Raw genomic sequence first — 21,686 nt, forward strand, 5'->3', positions numbered from 1 at the left:
TTTTAATACAAAAGGACTTTTTTTGCCATTTTGTGAATTGGAAATGATATATAGTGCAATTATTACTTGTGTCTTGAGAAATTTATCCACATTGGAAGGAAAACAATTTTCCCTTCTATTTCAGTACATGATTATACATTCTGTATATATACATGCTTCTGATAATGGGGTTTAACCAATATTTTATTGATTTACTGTAGTTACATACAGAGTAATAGCTTTCAGTTCTTTGGGATTTCATGATTTTAACATAATGTCTTTTTTTACAAATGGCACAAATGAGTAACGAATATTAGTTGCACTGTGAGCTGTATATCTCTTCAAGATGTTCAGGTGCATTAGTACTGGCTCTTAGAATAGTTTTTAACTGAGTGTTTCTTTTATTACAGCTCATAATGCAGTGAATGCAATCTCGAAGATGATTTATGATCAAAATTGTACTTGCACATCCTTTAAAATTTAAAGCACATTGACTGTAGCATGTTTGCAAACAGTGAAGTAATTAAAAACTGTGCTTTATTTTATTTTATCACCTATAAGTATGTTTAGATGGAAGTCCCATGTGCTGATCAGAGGGATATGGTGCTTTAGTAAAATATATTTGAAGTTTGGGATGTGCAATTTATTGTTCCTCTACCCTATAGGATACAGAGATTTAATATGATAGTTCTGTACACAGAACAATCTGCTGCTGATCGCTTCAGGCCTTGATATTAAAAGCAAAAAAAAAACCCCACAAATCAGCCCCAAACAAAACCCAAACTCAAAAAAAACCCAAACACAAACCCTAAACCTAAAAAAACCCAAACAAGAAGAAAATCTTTCGCTCCTTAATAAAGTTATGATGTTATTTTCCAAACACTGTTTAAGTTCCCTGTCTGCCTAACTGGGGTTTAACCCTGTCTGACTTATAAATAAATCTTTTATTTTTCCTTTACATATGCTTTTGATGTATGTCATCCATCAATGTTAGCAAGAACAGTAAATGCATTGATCTATCGCTACACTTGACAAGTTAAATAACACTTTGTGTAAGAAGTATTGATTTATAAAATCCAGTACATGTAATTAACATTAGAACTGTCAAAAGTTGAAAACAGTATTAACTTGCTGCTTATTTATAACCTGAAGAAAATTAAATAAAATTTCCAGATTAATCAACTAACTCCTTTTTTTTTGCCTTCAGATATGTCAAGCTCAGTTATGTTTTCTAGAATAGTGACATGTTTCTTCCAATTTGACAAGAAGAAATCATATGTTTCATCAGTATTGTTGAAAATAATTCTGTAGTCTCTAGATCTGTGTATTATCCTTGAAGTGGTGAAAGAATTCCACTTGGATAGTTCTGAAAGGGTTTAGTGTCAAAGATGCAGAAATAAGGGATGATTTTTGGGAAAACGAAGGGAGCCAATTTATGTGAGTTTTCCAGAGAGCCTTTGATCCAACCCTTTGGGAGTGTCCACACAAATCCTTCAATGAGATCCTCTGAGAGCTCTGCAGGGATCACTCTGTGCTCCTGTTTCTGACCCAAGCACTCACCAGGTGCCTGATCCAGAGTTAGCTAAAGATGAGGGGAATATTTCAGTTGAGTTCTGTGAACTTTGGATCGTGCTTTGTTTTAATTCCTGTCCTAGTCCAGCATCAGACGAGGATGTGAACAATCCTGTCTCTGCTCAGCCTGTGCTCACCACCCTTCAATTCAGCAGAACCACTGAGCTCCTTTGAGCTGGGTTTGTTGAGGCAGGTATTATCCAATTTATAAACCTATTAACGTTTTTCAAGTTTAAAGAGCAAAAAAAGAAAATTACAAGTTGCATTTAAGCAAAATAACAATAACAGCAAGGAGTGGGCGTTGCTTTTAACAAAGGTTTTTGCATGAATCATTTCCCCTCCAGTCCCCTTCATCAAAAGAGATGTGTTTATATCTTCTCTGGATATTCATAGCTGTTGTGCTGTTTAGTAATAATTCTCTCCTTGAAATAATAAATAGGTGGCCTGACATGGCTTTCAAATCTGGCAGTGCCTTTGCTGTGGGTTTTTTTTTTTCTTCTTGCTGCACTGGTGTTTCTGTTCTGGTACTTCCAGGCACTCCTAAGCTGTTTACCTTTTGGATTTCATTTATCTTCTACAATGTAACCAACTGAGAATGACTCTTATACCAGGGATGAACTTGTGGAAAGCACATTTATGTTGTTACCTTTTCTGTTCTGTTAAATGTTCTGTAGGGTTTCGTCTTGCCTTCATCCTGGTGTCAGCTGGAATATTTAGCAGATATATATTTATATATATATATAAATTGCTGGATAGATATCAGTGTGATCAGACTGCCCTGCAGTAGTTGGAGATTGGAGATTATGTAGCAGCAACAATAGCTTCCTTTGTGGTTAAAATAATGAAGGAAATCCTGCTATCTTTGGATTCTCTTTGGGTAAGGCAGCGTTGCCTTCCACCCGCTGTGGGCCGGGATTCAAACAGGAACAACTTATTTCCTTGCGAGCTCCGTGAGTCTCTGTAAACATCACAGATATGAAGAGAATATAAAAAGCACAGAGGTTGTGCTTTGATACCAAATTCAGCCCAGAGAGGTTGGAGGTTTCTTTGGAGGTTTTGGTGGTTAATGGGTTCTCTTTCATTTGCCCGCTTTGCACGCGCCTTTTTCTCTCAGTGCATTTGTAACCTTAAGAGATCCTCATGAATATTTAAAAAAAATAATAATTCTGCAGTTTTTTTGGTGGTTGAACTACACTAAACATAGCTTAAGAACATCATCTCCAGCTTCTTGATTTTTGATCTTGCGGCAGGTAACGGCTTTACACTGAAAGAGGGTAGATTTAGGTGGGACATTGGGAAGGAATCCTTCCCTGTGAGGGAGGTGAGGCCCTGGCACAGGTTGCCCAGAGAAGCTGTGGCTGCCCCATCCCTGGAATTGTTCAAGGCTGGGTTGGACAGGGATTGGAGCAACCTGGGATAGTGGAAGGTGTCCCTGCCCATGGCAGGGGGGTGGAATGGATTAATCTTTAAGGTCCCTTCCAACCCAAACCATTCCGTGATTCTACAATTTTCCAGGAATTTAAAAAAAACATGAGTAGTGATTGCCTTCTGATACACAACAAACCAATTTTTTTTTTTTTGTCCTGACTGAACTGAATTATTACAGGAGGTCAGAAAGTGAAACTAAAACATGAGGTGTAGAAATTAAATGGGAAAAGGAAGCTTTAGTGGGACTTTAGGTTAATACATTAGGAGCTGCTTGAGGCTCCGTTAAAATGATATCAGCTCATTATTTTTTTTCTCCTTGGCTGGTCTGCTAAAGAAATCAATTCTAAGAAAAGAATGATACAATTGCATGAGGGAAAATCTTTCTCGGTGTATTTGGGGATAACTGAGAGAATTTTATGTTGAATTTTAATGGAGTCATGTTACCAACCACTGTCTTTTTTTTTTTCTATCAGAATCTAGGTCCTATAAAAACTCCTCTGTGGTTCTGTGGGCCCTCCTCCTTTCAGTTCTGAGTGTTTCTAATAAAACTTGAGAAATCTTTTCTTAAAAGGGAATCTTCAAGAAGTGATCCTGTAGTGAATGGATGGTCTTTAAAGAGATGGCAGTGTTAGGGAGTAGATTTTCTGAATGCAAAGAATAGTTATATTTAAGGAGTTTTAAGCAGTTGATAGTAAGATTTTCTTTTTTATAATGAGAAAACCTGCTCTAGCTTTTTTCTGTTGTCTCAGCGTAGCATGCAAATGTATTTTTGTAGTTCATCTAAGGCTGTTTGTAGGGAAAAATGGAAGAAGGTTAGGAGAGATAACAGGGACTGTTTGGGCCTCAAAATAGGGAAGAAAGGTTGGAAATATTAAAACAGGTTTTCCTGTAGCAAGTCACTTTGTGGTGTTTATCTTAGAATTGTAGAAGTTTCTGAGGGAATGAACTGGGTTGTTTGTTCTTTTCAGCAATTCTGTGTGTTAGCCAAGATTTGGGAAAAACATTTGATCTGTGTTTGCATCAAGAAATGAGGAGCATAGAAGCCAACTGGACTCTGCAGTGCCATTTAGGTAATCCTGAAATAGAGAAGTGATGCTTCCATTAAAAAAAAAAGAGAGTTTTTAATTAAATCTACTTAGCTATCAGTGTGAAACACTCATTCTGGCCGCTTGGGACTCCTATTCTATTGAATTGTGGAAAGCTAATCATAACTATACATTACAGAATGTTTAGTTTGCCTCTTGGGATAGAGTGCAACAGGTTTGCAATCTTTAGTTCAATATTTCTTCCATCCAAATCAAATATATGATTGGCAATTACCCAGTAACTAACTTGACAATTAGTTATGTGACCTGTTCAAGGCAAAAAAAAAAAAAAAAGTTACCCATTGAAATCATGTCTCCCTGTGACTGTGCATTTAAAAGAAATAAATGTCACTTACTCGAGAAATATGTAGGCTTCCTCACAGAACTTGCCGAGTCCTAAAACAATTTAATTCCATCCCCAATTAAACCTTTAAAAGCACTATCCATCAACCTCAGCTGATACTGTATTTGCATTCAGGGATTATAATAGAGGTATCCAAAAAGCGGGTTATCTTTTTTATCTATAGCAGGACAAAAATGGGTAGTGTGGGTTCATTTACTTGACATATGAAATTGAGGAAGAAAGACTGATTTAAATACAGTTGCTTCAGTACTCTTCCAATATAAAATCAGATACCGTCTTTGATAAAAGTTCAGGAAATCCATTTTAAGGGAATACTTTATACCATTGTGTGAAAATTCTTAGCTGCAGAAGTATATTTGAAAAATAACCTGATATTTTAATGAAATATTCACCATGATGCATCAGTCCTTTCCAGTCAAGGTTTAGAATGAGGTAGTAAAATGCAATTTAAATTTAATTGTTGTACTTGGTGATTTATGTCACACTTCCAACCATGAAAATTTGAATCTCAAAGATCCAATATTTTGGGTGAAATAGACTTCCTGCAAATCAATACAGTTAAAGTGACTGAATGCTCTAATGTATGTTTGACATTGTTGACAGTTTATGAATAGATCATATACTAACTTTCACAGCATCTCACCAATGCATTTCAGAAGGTTTGAATTCAAAAGAAGATTGACTCAAATATATCTGAGTTCAATCTGACTTTCTGGTACATTTCCCAAGATTTACTGTGTAATAATTCCAAATTCATATGTCATATAAGCTATTGAAGTTCATTTCCACGAGAGAATACAACTTGCATCCAGAGCTAGCACATTGTATGCGTGTGTATCAGAAACTGAGGCAGTAAGATTAAAAAACTGAGATAGCAAGATTAAAAGACCCTTTTGAAAAGGAAATAGAGAAAAATCTTTTCTATATCCCAGTCGGGAATAAGAAGAAAATGGTCCTGATTCCCCAGAAAGTTGCAGTTGGTGGCTGTCAGTCAGCACAGAGCAGCTCGTGCTCAGCTGGGTGTGCTTGTGAATGCCACAGCTGAACCTGAACCTGGCCTTCATGGGGTTCTGCTGTCCATAGTTGTACCTACTTTCTTTGGATTACTGGAAAGATTCTTCCTGTCTTTGGGTTTCCTGACTCTGGTTGCCTTTTTAATTTAACTATATTTTTGTATTCCGAGTTCAGTCCCCCTGACGGGTCTTTGGAAATACTCTTTTCCTGGCAGTCATTACCCCACCTGAAGATGGCTCACATCTCTCTTCCTGGCAAATACTGAGAGCAAAAGCATTTCTGGGTTGTTGATCTTCTCCTGGGCTGATTGTTCAGCCTCTGCCTCATTTTCCTGGAAAATTCCTCAGCGATAATTTGGTTCTTTATTTTCCTGTGTCAGTTGGTTGTATTTTAGACATGTAATTGTAGAAAGAGTGACGTGCATCATGCTTTGACAAGGGATTAATAAGCTAAAATCAACAGAGGTGTGTTACTTAATAAACCAATTGTGTTTTTGTTTGGGTTTGAAAAACGTGTCCCGGTTTTCAGTCTCGTACCTGTTGGGTGAACTGAGTGATGGAAAGACAGCTGCTCACGTGGTATCTTTTAGTGATTGAGCTGTATTTGCCCTGAATTGCTGGTTTATGTGCAGGTTAATCTACTTTAATAGTCAATATTGGCTCACCTAAAAATGACTTTAAAAGTAGAGGTACATAACCAAGACAAACAGCAGTGGCAGTGGGCCCTGGGCACTCACTGTGTTTTCTTCCTCTGAGTGTTCAGGACCATGGGAACTGATTTTCTCAGGATGTGAACTCGTGATTTGGTCTGTAACTGTTGGTATCCAACATCTCTGGAGAAAAAAAATACTGAGGTTTTAAGAGGGTAGTTGCAGTGGGTTTTACTGATGAAGGGGATGTGGTTTTCTCTGGAGTACAGTAACTTTCCTGTTCTCCGTAAGATAGAGGTTCTCAAGATCAAACTGTGTCTTTAATTAAAATATATTAATTCCTGAGGGATAGGACCACGTGACTGCTTTCATGATCTTGTAATACCTTGTAGTCACTGAAAGATCTGTTTAATCTGACTTTGCTTTATGTATTTTACAAATGTAGGCGCTTACAGGGCTGAGAATCATTAGCCAAGCCTTGTAATTTGTTTCTTGGAGGGTATATTTGAGGTCCCTGAGTTGGTGCTCTCCTCATTTTCTGAAGTCACATTCACTCACACCATCCTTATGAGATTTGGCTTCCCTTGGTTATCTGATGAGTATCTTGGAAGTTTTGTTGTCATTCCATTCGGTACAAAGCTGTACAGTCAGTGGGCCTTTTCCTCTTTCCTTTATTTGTAAGTTTGTATCTGAACATGATTTTTCAGGGAGGATGGAGTACGAGGGAGCTTTCAGCTGTTCTGTGCTGCATCTCGTCTGCCAGGGCTGAGGACAAGCCCAAAGCAGGTGACAATTGCAGACAGCACCATTTTGTATTGAACTGTCAGCATGAATCCAAGCAAAAGTGTCTGTGCATTGTTGAATTAAGTCTTGAAACTATATTTTGAGATAAAATCCATCTAAGCTTTGCATGTACTGAAGAAACTGGACGGGCTGCCCTGGCAGTATAATGAGACTCTTGCAGTTCAGTGATACACAAAAGCAAGGAAGACATATTGTGGAGCAAATTTCCAGATAATTTTGGCTGTATTCAATGCTGTTTTTTCTTGAAATTTACATAAAAATAAACTGCATCATCCTTTTTAAGGATACAGGTCAGGATGCTGGCGAGTTTGGTAAGCAGCCTTAATGAAAATTAATTATTGGAGCTGTGTGTGCACATGTGCCAACAGATTGGCACCTTATCCCTTTACTCCTTCCTGCAACCCAGAGAAATTTTTAATTACTATTACATTTATTTTTAAATCAGCATTGCTGAAGAGCCAGAAGAGGCTGGAAGTATTAACACATGTAGCATTTAGAAAAAGCAACTGTATGTAGCATGAATGCTTGCCTTTTTTTTTTTTTTTTTTTTTTTTTTTGTAGGTAGAAAAGTATCCTAGCTAGGAATATTCATTGCAGTATTTTGTTATATTTGCTTCTAGTACTCAGATAGGCTTTTTGTTAGTATTTTACTGCATTCTTAAAGAGGGTAACAACAGAGATGCTTTCCTGGCTTCTCAAATGTTGGTTGGCCAAGGTTGGCCTTGTGGTGAGCCCTTGCTGTCGTTAATTCCTGAGTGCAGGTATCTCACCCCTATTAACCGACCCCCTGTACCTTCCATCCCTCAGCCAGTTATTTCTCTCCTACGGTTTCCTTTCTGAGGTGGCTTCTGTTTTTCCTGCCAAATTTCCTGTTTCCCTGTGATGCTCTATAACAACCAAACTTGTCCTTGCAGGTCCAATTTAAAATTTTGCTTTCCATTCCAGCCTAAAGATATAAATAAAGCTCAAGGGTGCAGCAGTGGTGTGATGGTGAGCCTGAGGTGTGAGCTGCAGAAATGCCCAAGTCATCAAAGCCTCTGCATGGAGTCTTTGCTCCCTATTTTATTTTCATTTTTGCTTTCAGTGGATATTTAGTGAGCTCTGATTACATAATTGAATTTGATAAACTGATGGTATGTGATTGATGAGAAAGTCAGGAATAAAAGATTAGAAGATAAAATTACTTCAAGGGTTTAAGTAAATCTTCCAGAGAGCCAGGGTAATTTATAAAGCATGCTATACTCTTTATAAAAATAGTCTCCTAGGTCTGTTAAATTTTAGCTTATAACAGAACTGGATTGAGTTTGGAGAATCATTTTCATGTAACACCAGCTTGATTGTTACGTGCTTTAAATAGGAGATGGCTCTGAGTGGGCTGCAGTATCACTGGGTTTGGAATATTTGAGTAGGAAATGTAGGGCTCAGTGACAGACCTGTGGGCAGCAGTCTTTGTCTTCCAAATAAATCGTTTTTTTTCTTGGAAAACCCTAAGTTAGAATGAGTAAGTGGATAATTCAGAGTGAAGTAATGAAGGAGGTTATGCTGCTGAGTCTGTAAATCACTGAAAACCAGGATCAACAAATAACTCGGGCAGGGGTTTATAGAGCAGACACCAGTTTCACTGTAATCTCCTTCAGTGAGTCAACTTTCTTCGGGGAGGAATAGTTTAGGAAGCTCATTCCATGAGCAGGTAAATGTTGTTCTTGGGGGACTTGGCACTAATGATTTCCATGTACCAGTTGGTCTCTATTACAAACCCTTCCCCTGAACACCAGCACTGCTCCCAGCTGCTGCCTTTCCATCTCCAGAGGAAGCCTGACACCTTTAATCTTTTAAGGGTAGAATGTCTGTCTTGGAACTCTCTTGTGAGACTCCCCAAAATATCTGTGAAGCCTTTGACAAGGCTTAACATTTTCTCACTTGTTTAGAAATAGCTTTACAAAAATTTACTCTTCACTCTGGGTAAAATAACTGCATTTCACATGAACATCTTCTGGCTCCAGCTTAAATTTTAATTTATAATGTTTAAGATATTGGTTGATTTTACTGGTTAGGAGAAAATGAGAGTTGAGATAAGATGACTCCACAATAATTGCAGTCATTAAAACAAGAAGCTTTGCACAATATATTCTCAGTCATGTAATAGAGTGAAGAAGTGTAAAAACTATCCTTGGCTTGCCTGGGAATATCTGTGAGTTTGGAACTGTTCCGATTTTCTCATATGTTGAATTTTTGTATCTTCCTGTATGGCCAATTTAAAGAAGATATTGCTGATCTCCACTCGTCATATATCAGTTTGTTTGAAAAATGGGTTCTTTAAAGTGCTATAAATCAGAAAAGTCCCTTCCCTCAAATGCAGTTTTTAATTCAGTTTGCAAGAACAGATTTTGTGTGATAGTTTCTAAGTATTGCTTTAGGATTATATGTGCCTTTTTTTTTTTTCCTGCATAAATGGCTGTGTTTCTTAAGCTAAGTTCTAAAAACTTAGGATGCAGTTTGTCAATACAAATCACCAGACGTGTGGGGAGCTGCTGTTTGATTTATGGCCAATTGCAGGAGATATTTTGGCGACAGTCAGCCTGGGGCTCCCCGACCACACTCAGCTGGAGTCCAGCTGCTGCCCTGGGACATTCTCTGTGCTTCCATGTGCTCTGTGAAGTAATAAAAATTCCCTGATAAGAGGCCAAGTGAAAGATAAGGGCTTAGAGAAGTTGACATCACCAGGCTGGGCTGCAAACCCAGAACACCAGAGCCCTTGGAAAACCACCAACAGCCCTTGCCCTGAGCTCTTCTTGCCCAGTCCATGTGCTTGGTGCCCTGTGGCCATCACCTATTAAAGATTACAGGGTGTGACCTGTGGAGTCAAGAATTTCAGCCAGCCTTGAATAGTACATGAGGTCACTTCCCTATAAACTGTAAAAAAAAAAAAAAAAAAAAAAAAAATCTTGAAGTCTTTAAATAGCAAGTATAAAAATGCCTGAGCTTATCTAAAATAAATTTTAAATGAAAGGTTAGCAGTTTAACTGAACCATTACTTGCACTGGGACAACATTTGTATATCTTGGGGTTTTTTGGTATTTTCTATATAAAGTACATACCCTGCACTCTTAAAAGCAGATTTCAGTATCATCTGGCTATTAAATATTATTCATATTTTCGATTAGATCTCTGACTTTGAATATAACTCGTGAGTTTTATATAGAGACATAAACTCCCTGGAATGGTATAAGGCAGGTTGGATGGAGCTCTGAGCAACCTGGGCTAGTGGAAGGTGTCCCTGTCCATGGCAGGGAGTGGAACTGGATGATCTTTAAGATCCCTTCCAACCCAGGCCATTCTATTATTTGATGTTAATTTTGCTTTAGAAGGTATTTGTACACTTCTAAGATTAAGCCTTTAGTTACAAGTAGAAGTTTGACACATGAAGTGTGAAAAACTTCATCTTCCAGAGGCGTCTGGGGTGAATCTCCAGCAGGTGTGGACTCAGAATAAATCTGTGTTTGAGTAGAGATTTGGCAATTTACCCATCAAGGATTTTGCTGCTTTGGAGTATTCTGAGTATCTGTGATACACAAGAGTTTGAGACTACATGTGACCCTTGCATATTATTGAAGAACTCTAATTCAAAATCTGTTAGTGGCTTCAGGTAATATAATTTAACACATTTTGGTTGGCAAGAATATTGGAAAATACGTTAAACTTCTGATTTTGTGAGGTGTTTTTTTTTTCTAACTTTTCCCTATCAAAACTCTTTATTTACCCTGAGACTTCTCCTGCTGTGATAATCATTTCTATCCAAGATTACTCTTCTGGTTTCTATTCAAGAAATGAAAAAAAAAAAGCTTCAAGTGGATTTAATCCTCACAGAGGAGGGGGGGGGAAGCCAATAGGGCTGATCACTGCCTGCCACAGCAGACAATGCTGGAATTCTCATAGGGCTAAACAGTAAACATGGACAAAAGCTTGTCTGAGTGGGCAAGGACTAAGGTTATAAAGATCTTGGGGATTCTGCCTCTGAAATAAAGCTTAGTTATGATGAAGCCTGAACGGAATGGTGTTGTTTCTTGTTTCACGATGTCCATTTTGAAAAGAAATGAGCTAAATATCAGTGGTGTATCCCCTATTTTCTTCAGTACACCTCCAAACCCATTTTTCCCTTTGTGTTTCAGATGATGTTGCACCCTACTTCAAGACAGAACCGGGCCTGCCCCAGATACACCTGGAAGGGAACCGACTGGTCCTGACGTGCCTTGCCGAAGGCAGCTGGCCCTTGGAATTCAAGTGGTTACACAACGACAGCGAAATCACCTCCTACTCCAGTGAATATAAGTAAATAATCTATATAATCACCTTCTCTAAGTGTAATTGCCAAAAAAAACCCAAATACCCAAAACAAATGCCACTCCCCAATTCCTCGGTACCTCGAGGAGCTTGTAGAGACAGACACATGGCCACTGGTTTTTTTATCATGAAAGAAGACTGGGTTTAGTAAACAGGTGAGATCTCTGAGAGAATCTCCTTTGCTAAGAGTGTTTAATGCTTCAAAACAGAGGTCTTAACACAGAATTTTTGAGTACCAAAAATGCTTTGTGCTGGAGATGCAACCTTACCTGTATTTGTATAAATAGGAGACATAATTCCTCAGCTAAATGTTCCACGTGTTGTGACTCCTCCTGGAAGGGAGCTGAGCTCAGTGGGACTGTTCTTTGCAATCAGATCCAGAAGAATGTGGTCTGCCTTAAATTCCACACAAACCTTTCTGTTTCACTGCTAAGAATGCCAAAATTAAGCTGGTAGTTTAACAGACTGTTCTTTCATGATTATGCACTTTGCCCCCAGGACCTCCCCGACTCCCTCCCCATCCCACAGACTTCCCATCAAACAAGAGAAAAACCATGAAGTGCCTTATCAGAGCTACATTTGTGCTGATAGGTAGCACATGACTGGCCAAGTATCCAAGTGTCAAACAGCCAATTTTGTCTGCTTTTCTTTAATGTGGGAGTATTGACTGGGTCTTCTCTGTGCGGTTGGCAGTTTTCATAACTTTAGAGAATTTAATGTTTGTGCAGCTTACTTGCTGCTCTCAGATTTTGTAGAAATCACCTGGTGAATTCAGAAGTTATGAGGGATGGATTTGTGCCAAACAGAGCCCTTGTATAACACCTGCACCTTTAGCAAATCAAGCTAAATACTGCATTTTTGGGATTACATGAGTTTAGGCAGAGAAAAGTTGTGCTTCATCACCATAGATAGAAATTGCAGTAAAATTTAGTATAAAAATGCAGGTTATGATATGAAGTTATATATTGGTCCACCAGGTAGTCCATAATTACTTACCTTAAATATTTCCAAAATTGTAAGCTAACATTAGATCTATTTTTGATATTATTTACATTTACCGAACAAAGAGGAAAAATGTCCCTTAAATGACTTTTTTAAACTTTTGGGGGGTGATTTAGAACATTTAGCATAAAGTATTTACCAAATGCTTCCAACCACACTTATATGTGAAGTTTCCTGGAAGTGCAAGACTTTTGATTTAGGTGAGCCCACCTTAGTCCTGCTTTCAAGCCTTGAGATGCCCTGCTACCTCAAAATGAGCCACATGCACATATGGGGGAGATTTGTGAACACTTTCTAGAAAATAAAAAGAATCTCTAATAGCACAACAAATCACAGAATGTTTGAGCATCACTTTGTGTAAACGCCACTTGTTTTGATCAACAACAGCAGAGTCAGTTGTAGTTGCTCAGCAGAAGGAGCTGAAAACAGCTTTTAATGCATAAGGTGCTGAGAAAAGTGGGATAAAAAATGGTGTGGGAGGACAAACAACATGAACATGGAATCAACAACAAGCAAAGGTTAGAACTCAAGCCTTGTAGATGTGCTCGTCACTGGGAGACTGGCATTTCATGATATTAGGAGAAACCTGAGTAAGAACGTGTGACATTTTGAAATAAGATCAGAATGCCATGGTATTTCTTAACCAAGTGGGCACCCTAATACAAAATGAGAATTTTACTGTATATTGCAGTGTGAGTTAGGATCTTGGAACACCTTTGCCAAGGTCTGTTTACACACACCTGCAATCAGTCCTTTGTTTCTCATCATTGCATTTAATTTAGTCTAGTGAATGTCAGGTCATGATTCAAGCTATATTTAATAATTCTGCATTTTTTTTATATTGTTCTTAGTTCTATTTCTAATTAAAACATCTGATGCAGAGGTGATTTAGAAGATAGGCAACTACTGGTTTATAGTAATAAAACATTGATAGAAAATACTAATTTAGAAGTTGAAGCCCTGCTGCTATTACTACACCACAGTCAGACATAAACCAAACAGGATTTTGGTTATATAGAAATGGAAAGCTTTAAGCTTCCACAAAAAGATTATATGGCATAGGTGCCTAAGGATGAATGAAAGCAAGGAAAAGATATGCTTAGACATAAAAATTCCAGTTGCAGAATTTAAACTTTGACCCCATAACAGTTTGCTCTGCAGTTCTCATGGGTAAATAGTCTTTTTAAATGCACGAATCTTCCTGAGTAAGTGACTTCTGCTGCAATTTGAATCATCAGTCAAAGAGTTTTGGTAATTGATATTACTTAGTGAGCCTCAGTTAAAGTAATGTCTATATTGTAACAGGCTGAAAATATATTATTATAACACCCCAAGTGAGTAAAGAACTAATTGGAGTCTTTGCATTTTGACCTTGGTGACCCCGAATGAACAGCTTTTCTTTGTCTAACGAAGCTGATTATGTGCAAAGCCTGGCTCTTACAGTGACTGTGCATACACTGGGCTGGATTAAGAATTTATAAAACAACCTTATAAATTCTTTGTGATCTGAGATACACATAATGGAAACAAATCAGTGCTGCTGACTGCAGTGGTTATTCTGCTTATGTCTAGAAGTTAAGAGGCTTTAAAGTTCAGGCAGTGACCTTTTTCTTTTTTGGTTCCTCCCCCACCTTGTTTTCTTTTGAATTGAGTTTGGGACCAGGTGTGTCTCCCATATTTGCTTTTGTGGCCTGAAATTTATATGAATTTAAGAAACTAAGATTAGGTCTCAGCAGCCATATAATATTTCAAATTACTTTAAAGAATCTGATTATTCTATTTGTGTTTTTAACATCGGACACATTTTAATTTTATTCTGCATAAAAAAAGTGAGATCACTTGATGCATAAGTCCCTTGTTAGAAAGTTTGAATAGATAATAAGTTACATGACTATCCAATAAAATACATTTGCTTTTAATTCTGTGTTCATAATTATGGCTATTAAATCCTGTAGCCTATAGGTTCGCTTTTAACTCTCGGAGCATTTGAAATTCAAATGAGGGTTTCAATTTTAAATTAGGGAGGAAATATAAGTGTTAGTGCATTTCTCCTTGGGTGTCTGATAGCACTCCATCCTCAAACTGACTCCTGGCAGTGTGGTGATGGAGCATGTTCCGCTCTGCAAGGCTTCCCTCGGAGCTCCCTTTCCGCTTGTCGCTTTACATCTTTCCACAGAAACTTTCCAAGCACCAGTTTCTGGTTGGCTGTTCCACTCAAAATGAAGAAACTGTCGACTCTGACTTTCTAAAGTCCTTGCAGAGATCCCCAGAAACCTTAAGTAGCCTCCTGGCATCTATACAATGGGAAGATCTTCTTGCAAGTTGAGAGCGTAGACAAAAATAAAGCAAAATTATGTCTTGTCACTGGAGGAAATTGTATTAACTTTTGATATAAATTCATTGTGGGGAAGAAAGTCTTGTTTTGAATTTAGAAAACACTATTTATATCCCTTCTTGAAGATGAGAAAATAAGCAGAAAGGGGAAAGCATAGCACAAAAAAGCAGTATTATGACTGTTGGGTCAATAAAAAAAGTATATTTTAAAAAATAAGACACATGAGGTGCATAAAGACTGTTTAATATTGTAAACACAGAATCAAATTCCATTAATATTTATCTCTTGCCCAGGTTTGTAATTTTTAAGTTAGTCTCAAATAGTATAACCATATGTCCCATCTCTTTTTTTTTTTTCCACTTTTGTTATTAAGTTCTTCTAATTTTGCTTCCCTTACCTGCACATCATACTCAGTAGGTCCACTGAGGATCCAGCTGCTCAGTAGGTTGGGGCTCCCTTGGAATTTCCAAGGTAGATGGCATTTTCACTGTAAATTTTTAAAAGATTTTCGTTTCTTCAGGCAACATGTTAAAAATGTTTCCTGCTGAAACATTAATAAGTCAGAAAAGAAAACCAAAGTAGGACACTTCTGATCTAATTGATTTGTTTTGTCCTGGTGGCAGCAAAACTAACTCTGCATTACTGTTTTAGTACAGATGAAAAAAGAAGCCTTTAATTTTGGCTTTATTTAATAGAAAAGCCAATGCACTAAATGTTGGCCAAGTAGGATGCTAAACCTTTATGAGAGGAAAAAAACCTGCTAAGCTATAAACTGTCTGGTAAAATGAATTGTACAAATTAATTTTCAGTATTTACTTGCCAGAATATGAAATTTATTTTTTTAATAATTATGTTTTACAACAATCAGCTGCCTGGCAGAGAAGGAAATTATTCTGATTGCTGCGTTTGCTGTCACTTTGCTGCCAGGGTCTCCCAGGAATCCCTAAAATTTGTCCATGGTGCTGGACTCTCTTTTAATTCCCTGTATTTGGTTGTATGACCTATTTCCTATAGTGTATTTATTGCACCATGCAGTGATTAGAGCCTGCATTTATCATACCAGATTCTTCTACCTCCTTTGTTTTTCTGGTGTGTGATCCTGCTCAGATATTAAGCTCTGTGTGTGGGTGTATGCAATGTATCCTAGAAGAGATGTTTTCTTTTAGTGGATTTAAATTTTGAAGATTAAAATTCAGCAGTTTTCTTTTTCCTTATCTTTCATAAAGACTTTCATTAATCCTACCATAATATCTCCTGAAGGTGACTGGGGGAATATGTGCTTTTGATTAATGTTTGTTTAATGCAGGATTATCTCTATTATTCATGTGTTTTAGTCCCATTAAAACTGTGCCTATCAGCTCATTTTCATGTTGAGTAATCAGATGTAGCTGAAGGAGGAAGGTGAGCATTAGTGGACTAAGTGTCTGTTTAAGCACAGTGAAGGGCAGAACAAACACAATGTACAGCACATGGTGTCATTTCCAGAATTCCTCTGAATTACAGTGGAATAATCACATTTTTTTCATTGGACAGCTTCGATGTTCCTTGCAAGTCTTCCTAATACACACATTTAGTTTGCAGTCTTCTTGTGCCTCCTCTGAACAAATTACCAGGCTGCTTTCACCAGCCTGAGGAATGAAGGTGGAGAAAACTAAGGAAAAAATTTATATTTCAAGAGAATTTTTGGATGTACTTGGTATTTATCACATCCAGAACTTCAGACTGAAAGATATTTCATGCATTTTTGTTCTGTTTGTTTTTTGTTGTTGTTTTTTTTTTTAAATCTGTGTATGACAGACAATATTGTAATCAAAGACCAGAGATGATACAAGAATGCTGCTTATCAGAAAAAAATACAATAAGCATTTAAGGCAACGGGTAAAACAGGCAGAAGTGCACTATAATTCTGCATTTTGTCTTGCAGGTACATCATCCCAGCTCTGCAGAGGTCTGATGCTGGATTTTATCAGTGCATTGTACGGAACAGGATGGGGGCCCTGCTGCAGAGGAGATCTGAAGTCCAAGTGGCATGTACGTTGGAATGGGAGTTCTTCTGTCCCTGATTCTTTCTGTGGGGAGAGAAACAACATACCAGTAACACTTGTTAGCCTGAAAAGTCATTAGATAACGTATTTAACAAGTTTTCAAATTATTGCATCACAAGAAGTTTCATCCTCTGGGGTGTCTCTGGGAAGCAGCTCAAAGTGGTGCAACGTTAAGTCTTTAGAACAAGCTTTGAGGGGTTCAGAGCCATCAAAAGAGATCGTTTGGAGGCAGCTGTACATGAGAAAGACTATTTTACCTTTCCCTGAATACACAGGGATTAAGCAAGGCCATACAGCACAAAACTATCAGTTAAAACACCACCACCAAAAAAGCCCAGAGGACAGCAGCAGATACCTGAGAGAGAACGATGTGGTGGAGATAACACCAGGCAGCTTTCAGATCATAATCCCTGTGATACAAAATCAGCAGTTTCACAACAATACTTTAGAAGTCTGTTCTCAACACCTTCCTGAAGCAAACCCTCCAGTGTTTGCACCACTTCAGTTTCGACTGTGCAGAATTTTTGCAATCCAGCTGCCATTAGGAAAGGTTTAGTTGGTTTTCTCAGGAGTTAGTGCCAGGGAACATGACATAAGAAATGATCCCATACTCTTAATTTTCTGTTTTTCAGTTAACATGTAGGAAATATAATCCAAATAACATCTTTGGAATGAGCAATAAAATTAGGCCTTATTCTTTTTTTTCGTAGTAAAAGCATAAAAAAAATTCAAAATAGATAGATTTGCATACTGTGCCTAAGAAGTGGTAAATGGATCAGATTTCTTCTCCTCAGGGTCAGTAACTGGAAATTCAGTTGCAGTAAATGTCACTTGATAAGTGGAATTTAGAGAAATTGAATTATTTATTAGAAACCCAATTTGAAGGAACTGATTCAAGTTAATCAGTATGTCAATGAGGGAAATTACATGGAATTTCCTGTGTTTTAAAATAAAACCAGCTGCAAATGGTATTATGTAAGTTTTGGTATCATATTCATCAGTTTACTGAATTACAGTAGATTATGTTACTATATCTGTAATGTCAGTAATACCAGTAATTTGATGTTTGATCTCCCTATTGTTTCAGAGCTGCTGGGAGCTAAAGTAAAAATAAACTGCTGCTAAACTGGGGGTTTCCTTCCCTGACTTCTACCAACCCTTATACCCCTGCTGTGCAGTGACCTTATGCTCACCCTGATGTGTGTCAGACCCTTGCAAGTACTTTTCCAAATATTCTTCTTCGGTTTTAGTGAATTCTGTCAGGTCACAGAGGATCTACTGAAAGCTGGTGTGAGTGAACATAATTCTGAGCGAGGTGTGGGGTGACGAGCAAGGTTAGCAGGGGAAGGTGAGGGTGAGATGCTCCTCATTGTGCAGCACTGAGCCATTAGAGGAGCCTGGATGCCTCTGGAGTTGCATCTCCAGGTGTGTTTTCAGGGGACAAAGGCTTTGGCAGCAGCACCAGAGAAAAATGTACCCATTTCCTCCTCCATCCCACTGATCGTTCCCACTCTTGCACTGCAGTGTAGCACACGATCCCTTTGGGCCCAGCAGGAAAACTTGTTTGTGCAGCTGTGGACTGGGAAACTTCTCCAAAATTTGGGAAAAAAAGTAACAATTATTTAGTCAGGTTGTTAAAGCAGTTCTTTCCCCCCTCCTCCCCGTCCAGTTCCCTACCCAGCTGCACAAGCAGTTGTACTGACAGAGGGGAGGGAGCGATTCCCGAGGAAGTACTTGTGGGAACAGTGAGAAGGAGACAACAGGAATACTTTACCTTGATGCTGCTGCTGAAGAATCCTGTCTCCTGAAAAGACAGTTTTGTTCCCCTCTGAATGAGGGTAAGATTTGCAGTGAAGTGTTTTGTTTCTCCAGGCTGGTCTGTGTGTGTGGTTGGTTGTTCTGAAGAGAGAAAGAAATGCAATTGTTTGCTTTTCTTCAGTTTAAGTCGTCCCCCCCCCCCATTTAATTTGTAGTTCTGCGTTGCTGAACAAGGCTAAAAAGCTCTCTCTTAAGACTCTCTGTCAGAATTTATTTATTTATTTATTTATTTATTTTTATTGATAAAACCACTGAGAGAAAGCAAACCAGATCTTATATGGCTTGGAAGACCTTTGGTCTTGAGCCTATAGTGACATATATGGCTTCTATAGTGAAATTGCCAGTCAGATTTGCACTTTATTCCTGCAGATGAAAGTGTCCCACAAGTTTTAAATATCCTCTTCCTCCTTCACCCAGGGTAGCTACTGATACCATGTGATTGTTTTCTCTGTTTTAACATTCTTGATCTAAATTGATTGAAGCTGTGTGGATGTAATGAAGTTCCTGGTATTTTGTCATACATTACTTTTTGGTTATTCTTGAAAACATATCAGAAAGCAACATTCCAGGGGACTCCTAAAATCGTCTTGTGCATTCATCAAGACTTACAGGGAGTTGTATTTTAGACATTTTTCTCCTAAGGATTCACTGGAAATGATATATTTTTGCCAGTGGATAGAGGATGCTTCCCAATACACTTCAGCTCATGGTCTCAAGTGAAAAATTGAAAGGTATAATTATAATGTGCACCGAGAAAGATCTGAGGTGTTTTCCATGTCCCAGATATCTGAAGTAGCAGGGAACTTGTTCAATAATTTAAAAAATATTCTCAACACATGCTAACATATTGCTTAGCTGAATGGGAACAGATATTTGAGAGAAAACTGCTGAGTAAATCTTAATTACAGATTGGGCTTTAAAACTCTTGGATTGTGAAAACTGAAATAATCATATGACAGTGAAGTTAATTAGATCCACCTACGCGGTTTGAAACTTCTTTTCAAGTAGCTGATCTGATTACAGTTGTGAGGAATATGGAGCAACAGAGGAAGTACAATGCTGATTATCTCTGAATAAATAACTTGAAAATCACAAAGATGATTAAAGCTTCTTTAAAATACCATGTGTTTTTAATTTCTGCTCTTGTTCTGTCTCTTCTCATCTCCTGCCATTCACAGACCTGACAGCAAGTCTTCTCTTTCCTAAGTCCTTTACATCCCTCTCTGCTGCACAGAACTTGGAGAGAACCCTGTGGTCCTTAAAAAAAAAAAAAAAAAAAGAAGGGAATTCACTGACAGAAGCCAGAATAGTTCTGTGTGTGTGTGTGTGTGTCAGTTCCTTAGTTTAAATCAAATTAAAATGCATAGAAGTTCTTTGGAGGGTGAAGAAGTAAGAGCCTACAGCCCTGTTTATTTTAATGGCTAAGAGTGAGATACAAGAGGCAAAAGAAAAACAAGAAGAATACATTCTCTGAATTTTTTCAGGGACTCCCCAGGTATGTGAGCTTACCTGTGAAATAAAGCCTTCAGAGGCAGAGGTTCAGCAATGGTAGATTCCTTTCTTCCATTAAAATTTTTGTTAAAAGCTGCTCTCTGAGACCAGGGATGCTTTTGTAAATGCTGGAGATCCACAGGCAACTACTGAAATCATAGTGTAGTGCCAGAACTGACAGCTCCCAACATGACTGTGGCCTTGTTATTTTGGAATCCATCTGGATGTAGTGGCTCGCTTGCATAGGTCTGACTATCCATTGCCTTGACTACAGTAATAGAGCTGCTTGTCTGTTTGTGTAGCAATGGATTAAAAAAAAAAAAAAGGATGACCAAAAAATTGATAAATTCATATACACCACGAGCATTCCTTTGCATTGCAGGATCTTATCTAAAAAAACCCCCAACAATCCAAACCAAACAAACCTCCATTAAAATGTCACTTCCAGTTAAAACCACTCAGTTATTGCCACAGAGCACCGGGGCCATTCAGGACTGCTGATGGATGCTCCAGCAGCACTTGGGTTTCCTTCATGCCTTATGTTCATCTGACTCTGTATAAATCAACATCAGAACTGTCCCATGATCTCTTGTGTCCTGTTGACTAATTACAGCAGTGCCAGTGGCTGCTGGAAACACGGTTATTACTCTGTCCTCTGAAAAGAAATAGGGGGAGAGACAAGAACTTCCAGGACTCTGAGCATCATTTTTTAATTTGCAGACATGGGGAATTTCATGGACACGGACCAGAGAAAAACAGTGACTGAAGGACAAGCTGCAGTTCTGAACTTCCCACGCATCCTGAGCCATCCAAGACCCCAAGTGACGTGGTTTAGAGACGGGCACAAGATTATCCCAAGCAGCAGAATGTAAGTCGATTTAAAGCTCAAAATGCACCCCCCCTAAAATATGATTAATTGTATTTGATAACACAGCTTACATTCTAAGTACACTAATTAAGGTTTAAAGAGAATAAAGTAGCTTCGTTCATACTGAGTTGGAGATAAATTACTATTTTAAGACCATCTCTGAACTTCTGAAGCAGTTTGACAAAATAATTCATGTGGTTTTAATGGTCCTGGTGCAGCATAAGGGGCTGGATATGCAGAATGTCTGCGCTTCCTTCACGCTATTCATTTTCAGGATACATTTTGGAAAAGGAAATGCTCATCTCTCAAATACATTTACTTGAGTGGACTAACTTAATGAATACTGAGATTTTTGGTTTTTAATCTATGAATCCATGGGTTTTTTTTTTTACAGATTTATGCTTAGTTCTGTTTTCCTCACTATAAAATTCTAAATATTGTTTATATTTTGGGGTTTTTTTAGCCTACAATGACAATTGTAGTTCTTCTTGACTAATTAGCAGCTCACCCACTAATGACACAGTACTTGCACTTTGATTAGATATTATCTCAAGGTGTGCTCATTTATCCTTTCCTGAAACAGTTATGAAGCCATCTCGTGTTTTCACCTGCACAGAGACTGAAGAGGTTGGCTGTAACATTAAAAATGTAGATTAAATCTTGTCTCATTTATTGGAAAACTGTTGAAATACCAGGAATGTTGCTGGTTATTTCTGTATTATATTTTCACGTGTTCAAAGGGATAGATGTGCTAGCAGATGATGGTAATGGAATATTGCTGTGTTCCAGAAGTGCTGAGTCTTTAGAGTTTATATTAAAAAGGGAAAAGTATTCTTGGATTTGAATTTTGTTAATCTGCACTGTGTATTTTGCTGTTGCTTATGTGCATTT

General features: G+C 38.0%; 1 protein-coding gene across 1 annotated transcript in view; it reads left to right on the forward strand.

The window, feature by feature from the left end:
• LOC113997805 (protein sidekick-1-like) overlaps positions 1–21,418 on the forward strand; it is a 120,099-nt gene extending 98,681 nt beyond the window's left edge. The window contains exons 3-6 of the mRNA XM_039383676.1: positions 11,065–11,224; positions 16,498–16,604; positions 20,648–20,795; positions 21,379–21,418. Coding sequence (XP_039239610.1) covers positions 11,065–11,224; positions 16,498–16,604; positions 20,648–20,795; positions 21,379–21,418 — 455 coding nt within the window. The remainder of the gene's footprint in view (positions 1–11,064; positions 11,225–16,497; positions 16,605–20,647; positions 20,796–21,378) is intronic.
• The last annotated feature ends 268 nt before the right edge of the window (positions 21,419–21,686 follow it).

The sequence above is a fragment of the Pipra filicauda genome, unplaced genomic scaffold (assembly GCF_003945595.2).
Source record: "Pipra filicauda isolate LSUMZ 115617 unplaced genomic scaffold, ASM394559v2 scaffold31_size4109673_pilon, whole genome shotgun sequence".
In the NCBI taxonomy this organism is placed as follows: domain Eukaryota; kingdom Metazoa; phylum Chordata; class Aves; order Passeriformes; family Pipridae; genus Pipra; species Pipra filicauda.